The sequence below is a fragment of the Sciurus vulgaris genome (genome assembly GCF_902686455.1).
Source record: "Sciurus vulgaris genome assembly, chromosome: 3".
NCBI lineage: Eukaryota > Metazoa > Chordata > Mammalia > Rodentia > Sciuridae > Sciurus > Sciurus vulgaris.
The window spans coordinates 74,033,464-74,043,381 of NC_136463.1; the positions used below are offsets into that span (position 1 = coordinate 74,033,464).

The window sequence follows — 9,918 nt, forward strand, 5'->3', positions numbered from 1 at the left end:
TACACTTGTCATATTAGAATATAATTTTTAAATATTTAGATCATTTTGACAGGTAATAAGGAAGTCTTATTTCAAGATTTTATTTTTAATGGAGTAAACTTTAGAAATTAGGCTGCCTTTTAAAAATAAACATTTTTAAGAAAGAAAATTGTTATCAACCCAGGTATTAATGACAGTGAAAGTTCAGATATTCCTTTCTTTAAATCTCTGTGATTACTGAATAAACTGGTTCTCTTACACTACTTTTCTGAATCATCCAGCCTTAGTTATGATACTAGTATCATGTAGTCTTTATCCTGAAAGTGATCTAGAATAATGGGGTCATTAAGAAAAAGAATATTCTGGCTGAGCACAGTGATACACACCTGTAAACTCCAGTGTCAGGAGGCTAAGGCAAGAGGCCCACAAGTTGGAGGCCAGCCTGGGCAACTTATTAGCAAGTCCCTGCCTCAAAATAAATAAGCAAGAGTTAGTTTAGTGTTAGAGTGCCCCTGGGTTTAATTCCCACTACAGGAAGGGAAATAGAAAAAAAGAAAAGAAAAAGAATATGGTGAGCTGGTGTTATAGCTTAGTGGTAGAGTACCTACGTAGCATATACAAGACCCTGGGTTTGATCCTGAGCACAGCACATATGCATACAAATATTCTAAATACCTCGACTATTGCATTATTTGAGTGTGTGATTATTTGAAAGCGTACTAGGAAAAAAATCCTTTTTTGTGGACTAAATTATTGATTTTTTTCCTTGTTATAGATGAATGGTCTCGGCCTATATTTGGCCTTACCTCAAACTATAAAGGAATGACAAGAGAAGAAAGGGAGCAAAGAGATCTAGAACAAATGCCTCAACGACGAAGAATGAACAGGTATGAGGGAACAGGTATGAGTAAGTGGAATAACCATTAATGTTGCCAGTAACTGGATTTTTTGGTAAATAAGGTCATGAGGATCTTAGGATCATCTATGAGATTTTGTCTTTCAGCTTGGTATGTTGAGAAGAAAACACATAGTTCATGATATCTTTATAGTTTAAATGTGATAGCATCTGGTAAGAGTCTTCCCCCCTCACATCAAGACCTTTTTACAAATATTCTCCATGTGAAGTGTGGCTTTGCTGTTCTGGAGATTCCAACCTCTTACAGAAAGCGGTTTTCTCATTGTCAGTCCTGTCTCCAGAATCATGGGGGGAAAATGTTAATTGTTTCAGTTTGTATTGTTCTAGATTTAGTTGCATCCAGGAGTGACAACTATGGTAGTTATTGCATGCTCAGAATGAAACCTGTAGGTAAACAGATACTACTAAAATGAGTAGTGTCCTTGAATCAATTCAGGTTTTTTTGTTGTTGTTTATACTTTTCGTGGGGAGGAGTTAGGGTGATGGTATTTTTTGATCCAGTGTAAAGGAGCTACTTGTGGTCTAAGTTTAATATTTTGATTTCCTCTTTTCTTAGTTATAAAGTTCTTTGATTCCTAGTAACTTGTTTACCTTTTCCCCAGCACTGGTGGTCAGACACCCCGGAGAGACCTGGAAAAGGTGCTGACGGGAGAGGAGAAGTAAGTTTTGTATTAATTTTTCTTCTTAACATATATAGAGGATTTCTGTTAGCCACTTTAAGAAAAACAGTAAATGAAATGATGTGTTAACATTGATTGGGTGATTTTCAATTTAGCAGTTATTGAAACTTAAGAAAATAGTTGAAAAATAAAGATTTTATTGGTGCCTGCTTAGTGCTAGACTTCTTTGTTAAGCTTTGAGAATACAAAAGCAAATTTAAAACAATACGTGATCTCAAAAACTGTAAGTCTACAGAAGGATGACGGTAAAGGGAGAACATTGGCAAGGATGTGTTCAAGGCATGCTTTGGGAGTGGTGAGCAGATTGAAGTGGTTGGGCAGCATTGTGGCACCAAGGATGGTAAAAGGCAAGATTGGAAATACAGATATGGACCAATGAAAAGTTGAAATCAGAATATGAATTTTCACTTCTTTGTGATTTCAAACAATGTGTTTGAGCCTAGATATGAAGCTGTGAAATTTGTTGGAATGCTGATGCTGTCGATGTTGTGTCGGATGAATCAGGATAGTTTGACTATGCAAGGCAATGGTACTGTTAAACAGAAACCATACTGGAGGAGCAGGCAACTGAGAAAGCACTGCAGAGGCAGAGCTCTGAGGAGTTCGTGACTTAGTAGAGGAGAATTTGGCTGGAATTGAAGGCTCCACCCCAAATATTCACCTAAGTACTAAGTGATGTTACCATCCATTAAAATTAAGGGAGGATGGGCTGGGGTTGTGGCTCAGTGGTAAAGCACTCGCCTAGCATGTGTGAGGCAAAAATTAATAAAATAAAGGTATGTGTCCATCTACAGCTAAAAATATTTTTTTAATAATAAAATAAAGTTAAGGGAGAAGTAGATTTGAGGGCATTGGTGAGTTCTGTTTAAAGCAGTTAAATGTGAGATGCCTTATGAGATTCTCTTGTAAATATCATGGGCCTAGAGACAGATTTGATGGTTATTTTCCATAGGAAAAAAACTGTTGAATCAAGAGTGTATAGAGTAAGAAATGATCTAACCAATTTTGAAAAGGGGTGTGGCCAGGCAGAGTAGCCAACAAGAGAATGTGGACATAAGTTGTGAGTCAGAACCTGCGAAAGTAATGAGACTGCATGGAGGTGGGCAGTGGAGAAGGCTTGGGGCCAGGGATGGTGGGGAAAGGTGCATGCCAATATCTGTAAGAACATACATTGGCACAGCTTGCAAAAAAATGAGAGATGAGCTAGAGGGAGCAAAGTAAAACTTATTTACAGCTGGTTTAAAGATGAGACACTGTCTTCAGAGGGAGAATAAGAGTTAAGGAGTTTCTTTGGTTTTATTTTGCTTTTGGCTAGCTAGTTAATCTGGTATAGAAGATTATAGAGGCTTAATTAATGTTTAAAAATGGGACAAACTGACAGAGGAATAAAAACATTTTAGAATTTTTTACCCTGCTTGTCCCACCTCCAGTATACACATACACCCACTCTTCATTCACCACTAGAGGAAGTTACCTAAAATTTAAATGATTTTGAATGCCTGGGCATCTAGAATCTGTAGAGAGGCTGTACTTTGGAAAAATGGTGATCTTTTAGCTTAGCATGGGTGCTCTCAAATTTGCACAGAACTGAACACACACAATGAGTACAAGTAATACTGGGGAAATGTAAATAAGATGGATGGATTGTATCAATGTCAATATCCAGATTGTGATACTGTGTCACAGTTTTGCAAATTGTTACCATTGCAGGAGATGATGAGTCTCTCTTGGTATTTCTAATAATGACTTGTGAATCTGAAATTGTTCCCAAGAGTTATTTACAAAAGTATTGATTAAAATTACTGTATGCATTGCACATGCAAAACCATGTAAATTATGGACATAGAGTATACGTGGGTCATTTTTGACTATGTGATTTTTGTGCCTCATTAGTGAACTCCTGGGTGACTCCACTAGCCTGAAGAAGTTAGGATTTGGTCAGGAAGGTGGAACTAGCCTTGGAAGGGAGAAGGTATGATTACATTTGAAGCTGAGGAGAACAAAAAGGATTTGCAAATACAGAGGAAGATGGCTTTAGGGGGAAGTGAGAAATTCATACAGCAGTGTGGCTAGCTAAGGAGGGCAGGTCGGGTGACCTTGGGAGGGCAGAAGAGATTTGAAATAGTAGAGCTCAATAGGGTGGATTGGGAACAGGAGAGTGAATTTGCCTGTGACCTCTATTATGGCTGACTACATAAGCAGCATGCTCTTCCTCTCCCTTTTCTCAGGGCTCTTAGACCTGGAGATCCTGGATTCTGTGCCCGTGCAAGGGTCCCAATGCCCTCAAACAAGGACTATGTTGTCAGGCCCAAGTGGAATGTGGAAATGGAATCATCCAGGGTAAGCGGGGAGGAGCATAGTGGAATTCAAATGTAGATTGCCACTTGATTTTTTACTTAATGTTTAATAATCCATACAACTCTTACTCATTCACAGAGATCTGTTTTCTGGTCTCTTGTTTAGGCAAATCACAAGGAATCAGAGAAAGGGAAAAAACATTACCCAAAATTAAAACTGTTGAATTTTTCTTCCTACTTAAAGCAACATTATCAAAGGAGGTTTCTTACTAATCCCTTTATTTCAAGTGAATCTTGAAGACTAGGATGTTCTGATATAGTGACTTTTTTTTTTTTTTTTTAAAAAGAACCATGAGAAACAAAATTTACCTACTCCTGCATCTCTCTCCCTCCCTTTCTCTTCACCTACTTAAGCAATTCTGTTGTGAAATCATTAGGGTAGACATTTCCTCTGTTATTGTTGTAAACACTACTTAAACACTGTTTCTCAGTAATCTTTCTTTATTCTCTAATCAAACCACTCTTCTAGCCTGGTATTCTTAAAAAGGGCCTAAGCCGATTGGAAAAGCATAAGAGGCGATTTGCAGAACAGAAACGACTCAGCAAAGTGCACCGTGCTGTCAAGTTCAGCATTGAAGGCAACAGGATGCCCTTGTAGTCCTGGCCCTACCAGAGTGTATCTGAGAGGTATCCCTGAGGAAGCATGGGCTATGCATGGGCTTGAAGTGTCATCAAAGTGAAAGCAAGCTTGTGTGAGCTTTCTTTTAACCAGAAAAAGCCACCTGCTCTTAGTTTCAGAAATAATGACCCTGTCAGCCCCCTTAGAGCATTCAAGTCCTTTACTTTGTCAGTAGAGACTCACAGACCATTACTTCCATGATAGGCATTTTGTTCTTCCTGACTGGTACCCATTTTTATGAGATAGGCTTTTGTTAGGACTCAGAATCATGGTAGTCTGTATTACAGGCATATAAACTGGCTTGTGACTTCTAGGTTAAAGGGCAATGGTTTATTTTCCTATTGTCAGTGACTTAGCAACATGCATTTGAGACTCATTACTTAAAAGTCTTGCACTGAATATTTAAGGATGTATGTGGTGAAAATATATTCAGAACATAGTCAGAAGTGAAAAAGACTGAACTATTCATGAGCCAGATTCACTGACCCACTGTGCTTTGGAATAGTACCACCTTTGCTACAATGTGCAGAGTCCCAGTGTGATGCCTGCCTTTTGTGCTTCTCCCTGACCTCTGCTTTGCAACTTTTTCCATGGACTCCACTCACTTTCCTACTAGTTCACTTTGCTATTAAATAACTTTCAACACAAAACTCCCTTTCTTATTTATTAAGAATAAATAAAGGGTAGAGGAGGATTAGTTTCATGCCAAGGACTTCTTCCCTTTTTTTTTTTTTTTTTTTTTTACTTGTACCATATCCATGTCCCTTGGCCACCTCCACCTCTCTTGGTATTCCTTCCCCCATCCCCATTTCTTTGTTTATCTTCCTCTCCTTTCTCACTATCTCTTGCCTCTTTAAGCCAGCTCTTTCCTAATATTTTCTGCCCCAGCACTTACATTTTTGAGAATTGAAAACTACAGTGTAGCCAAGAAAACATAGTAAAAACTCTCAGAGATCTGTCTGCTTTGGAAGCATACTTTGTGTTCCAAGGAGCCTTGTGCCTATCTGTTAATGTTGCTGGCTCTGATCCCTCCTCCCTGTTAGGTGTAGTGGGTGGAAGAGTGGCCTGACCTCCTAGTAGAGCATGAGGAGAAACACTCTAGGAGAGCTCCCTTCCTCGTCCCTGGCACTCCACAGGACCGTACTGTGTTGGTGTTTATCGAGGCTGCAGTCTCGTCTATAGAACTATAGAACTCTGTCCAAAAAATGTGATGTTTCTGTGGGGTGGGGGGATGGTGATGGTCTCATGGTAATTTCCCTACTTATTATCTTTAAACCACCTAGCCAGTTTCCCTGATCAGGAAAGTTTCTTGTATATTCACTCAAAAGTCAGACACTAAAGAGTATTGTCCAAGAAGAAAACTGGACTAAGTAAATGACTTTCAAATAAAACTTCTTGTATTCAATATCACTATTATTTTTGAGGTTATATAGTTAACATAAAACATTACAGATTAACCTCCATTCCCAAAGTTCTGCTCTTCACTGTTTCATCACTGTTAACAATTTGATGTTTCAAATATATTTCCAGGAATGCCTCAAAACTTAGTTTTTATAGAATAATTTGAGGTAATATTAAAAATCTCTCATGGACTCACATATTCCAAAACATTTTGATAACACTTGTTATCTTTTTTCTATAGATACTTTCATTAAAATTGTGCTGCATATAATTTTGGTAATTTCCCCTCATTTAAACCACCTTGTAGATTTGCTACATTTTTAATGGCAGTCATTTTAAATAGCTGCATAAGGGTCTGTGACCATTGTATGAATATATAAGAATTTGTTTATTCACTTATCTGTAGTTTCTGATTTTTTTTTCACTCTTAAGTAATTCAGAATCCTGTCCTACACTAATTTTTATGTTTGTTTCATGGAGTGCTTTTGAAAAATAACATTAAAATTGCAGAAGCAATGCATGTATTTGTATAGACTTTTAAAAATACAGAAAGCACAAATAAAATTAATGTCACCTTAATCTTGCCACATCTTAATATTAACACTTTGGATTATTTCTTTTTGGTCCTTTTTGTGTGCATACATAAATATTATCAGTGTTGTTTTTTGGTTTTTTTTTAAATTCAAGCAACAGTGTGATTATACTTTTTTATACCTTATTTTGTTGGTTTGCCTTTTACTTAACATGGTAAAATTTCATTTGACTAAATATTCTTCAGTGATTTAATGTAGTATTGATATACAATTGTACCATAATGTTTAAGCAAAACTACCTTGTTAGTCTTTTAAGCTGCTTTTTTCTCTGATAAAACATACAGCATAGACTTAATGTCCTAAGGAAGCGTGGTGTAGAGTTGATGGAATCAGGAAGGGACATCATTGAATGTGTCATGTTAGGTGCTGTGTGGTACTTTTGTGTTTTCAGGCTCAGGGTAAGGTAACTAAGCATCTGCCAGCTACGTACATGTTGTAACAGAGTCACTCTGCACTGGCTTGAGAGTGTCCCTGATGCTGAGGCTAAACAGATTCATGAGGACACAGACTGTTAAAGAACATCCTGAGAGTGGGCAAAGAGAAGTCCACCTTGATTCAGGGCACCATTGGAAGTTGAGTAGTTGTTAGAGATCCAAGCAGATAAAACTTCCAGTGTGGACTGATTCTGATTACTAAAATCAGGGCACATCATCTGAAAGAAATTGAGATATTTGAAACCACCAGGAAGTCCTGAGGTGATGGCATATCTCTTTTTCATCTGACAATGAGTTTTTATGCTAACTCAGAGTACTAATGCCAAGTATCAAGGTTGATAAAAAGTAGTATTTGGAATTGGGATGTTCCTAAAAAATCTAGGATGGATGGTCAGCATGGCTCTTGTTCAAGAATGACTTAGAGAGTTTCTTGCTTTAGTACTCAGCTGACTTCATATTGGGGATGGGACTGAGTCCTGAGGTGGAATAAGACTTGGAAGGCTTCAGACTAAGAAGAACTTCATCATACTGATAAACCAATGTCTCCTAGCCCTACCTTAATTTTACATTCTTTGGAATTGAACTTCAGAAGTGATTCAGTAGTGAGTATCTGGGGAGAAGAATTAGAAAAACTCATCTCTTTCTTACCATTCTTAAATGTCTGAATTGTTCGCATCACTGTGAGCAAGAAGAGTTCACCCTGATCTTTGACATCAGTGGCAGGCCATTCCAGAATTTCTAAAAGGTGCTGATTTCTTAGAGACCACATCTTTGCAAGACATGCAGTCTTCAAAATAGAAAGGCAAAGATTCAGCAACTAAGCCTTTAAACATAAAGGGCAAATGGGAAAGGGTACTGGAAGAGTACTGGCTAGGGACATGGGCCTAGGATTAGAGAACTGCTGAGTCAGAGCAGGAATAACCCCAAGTCTAAATTGTAGGGCTCCAGCACAAAATTTGCTTCACTTATCCTCTGTCTACCTTCATTTCTAATGCCTAATGCTTTTTCTCAGATGCTTTAGAAGATCATTCTTTTTTATGCCAGCACTGTTTCCAAGTGGGTAGCCCCTCATTTGGTCTTTGAAAGGGAAAAGCATGCGCTCAGATGTCATGTAAATGGTGGAATTGAGAGGATTGTAGTCTCAATATTCCCCCTTCGCTCATCTAGGAGATTTTTGTGAACTGCAACAAAATTAAAAGTAAGACACAGGGGGCTGGGGCTGGGACTGGGGCTCAGTGGTAGAACTCTTGCCTAGCATGTGTGAGGCATGGGGTTTGATCCTCAGCAACACATAACTAGATAGAGGTATCCATCTACAACTAAATATATGTTAAAAAAAAAAAATGTAAGAGACAGACAACAGCAAATTTAATTTTGATCGAGAAAGTGTAATAGGTGTTTCTAACACTGTGGTGTGTACTTGATCTGTTCCTAATGTCACCAAAGTGTTTTCTGGTTGTTCTAGAGCTGGGAGCTCTTCTGACCTCTAATTTTCAGATATAAGAAGCTGAAAGACAAAACTAGATGTAGGTATTACAATAATTTGCTCTAATTTTTCCCCCACTCTTAGTTTCAGGCAACCTCCAAGAAAGGTATCAGTCGACTGGATAAACAGATGAGAAAATTCACAGATATCAGGAAAAAAAGCAGATCTGCACACGCTGTGAAAATCAGCATCGAGGGCAATAAAATGCCATTGTGACCTTGCCTGGGATGTGTTTTCCATCTCTGCTTTAAGAAATGCACAATGGACTCTTTGGAGAAAGAAGATATTTTAAAATTTTTTTAGTGTGACTGTAAATGGTTCGGCTTATATCAAAAGTTGTCATAGGATTCACATTTCTCTCAGTTGTATTTAAAACTGTTTGTTGTGTACTTTGTACAGAATACTAGTCATACTTCTATAAACTTTACACAATAAAATTTCATTCTGGTTTTGGGGGGATGTCTCTTTATTGTCTTATTAGATGCATTCTGGGGTTGGCGGGTTGGTGTTGGTCTTTATTGAATGAAAAAAACCTTAAGATACACAACAGTTTTCCATCTTCAAGGTTCAGTCCTATCAGACTGGTATGAGAAATTTATCTGGTCTTTGTCCCTAGTTCCGGATAAGGAATGTCTCAAACCTTTGGGTTTCCTGGATGATGGAATTGTCTTTCTTATGCTAATGCAATGATTCCTGGTAGGCCCTAGATAGCTTTAGGGTGGAGGCTGGTCACCAAAAAGACCCTCCGGCCAATTGGGGGGAATAGCTAGGTCCAGTCATGTGACCTATTTGATTTAATCAGCCACACCTGCATAGTAAGGCCCATTAAGAGCTCTGGATACCTAAGCAAGCTTAGAGTTTCCTGGTGGGTGAACTCATTGATACACCAGGAGAAGGAGGGCACAGGAGCTGTGCATTCCCTTCCTGAACCCCCTTCTATAGCTCTCCATTTGACTAGCAGGTCTAACATCCTTTAAGATAAAGCTAATCATAAGTGTAGTGCTTTGTAGGAAAGTATAGTATCTTTCTGAGTTTTGTGAGACATCTTAGCAAACTCTTGAGATAAGAGATTCATGGGAACCCCAGATTTGTAGACATTCAGTCAAAAGTATCGGTAGCTTGGAGAACCCAGTGTGGCCAGCAGCTTTAAGTGGCAGCCATCTCTTAAAGGGAGGCCTGAGCCCTAAATCTGTGGAGTCTGTCAGTCACCCTGAGTGTTTTATATCAGAATTGAATTTACCATACCCCAGTTGGAGTTTAACTATAATACCAACAATATCTTATTTCTTAGTTTTTTTCTATGAATTTTTTTTTGCCAAGACTGGGGAATTAAAGTAGAAAAAAGTTCAGGAAATAATAGATGTAACTGAATTGCTTACAGCAGCACCCATTTGCTTATAGCAGTTGAGCAATTAGGGGGGAGAAAAAGAAATTAAAGTTGTTTTTTATTGCT

At 38.2% G+C, this 9,918-nt stretch overlaps 1 protein-coding gene across 4 annotated transcripts in view; it reads left to right on the plus strand.

The window, feature by feature from the left end:
- The window catches only part of IWS1 (interacts with SUPT6H, CTD assembly factor 1), a 37,956-nt gene extending 29,037 nt beyond the window's left edge, over window positions 1-8,919 (plus strand). For 2 of the 4 annotated variants that reach the window (XM_079130442.1, XM_079130444.1), the window contains exons 11-14: window positions 755-866; window positions 1,498-1,554; window positions 3,804-3,915; window positions 8,550-8,919. In XM_079130442.1, coding sequence (XP_078986568.1) covers window positions 755-866; window positions 1,498-1,554; window positions 3,804-3,915; window positions 8,550-8,681 — 413 coding nt within the window. In that variant the 3' untranslated portion in view covers window positions 8,682-8,919. Of the gene's footprint in view, window positions 1-754; window positions 867-1,497; window positions 1,555-3,803; window positions 3,916-4,401; window positions 4,560-7,418; window positions 7,582-8,549 lie in introns of all 4 variants that reach the window. The other 2 variants (XR_013762311.1, XM_079130443.1) reach the window with 2 other exon arrangements.
- The last annotated feature ends 999 nt before the right edge of the window (window positions 8,920-9,918 follow it).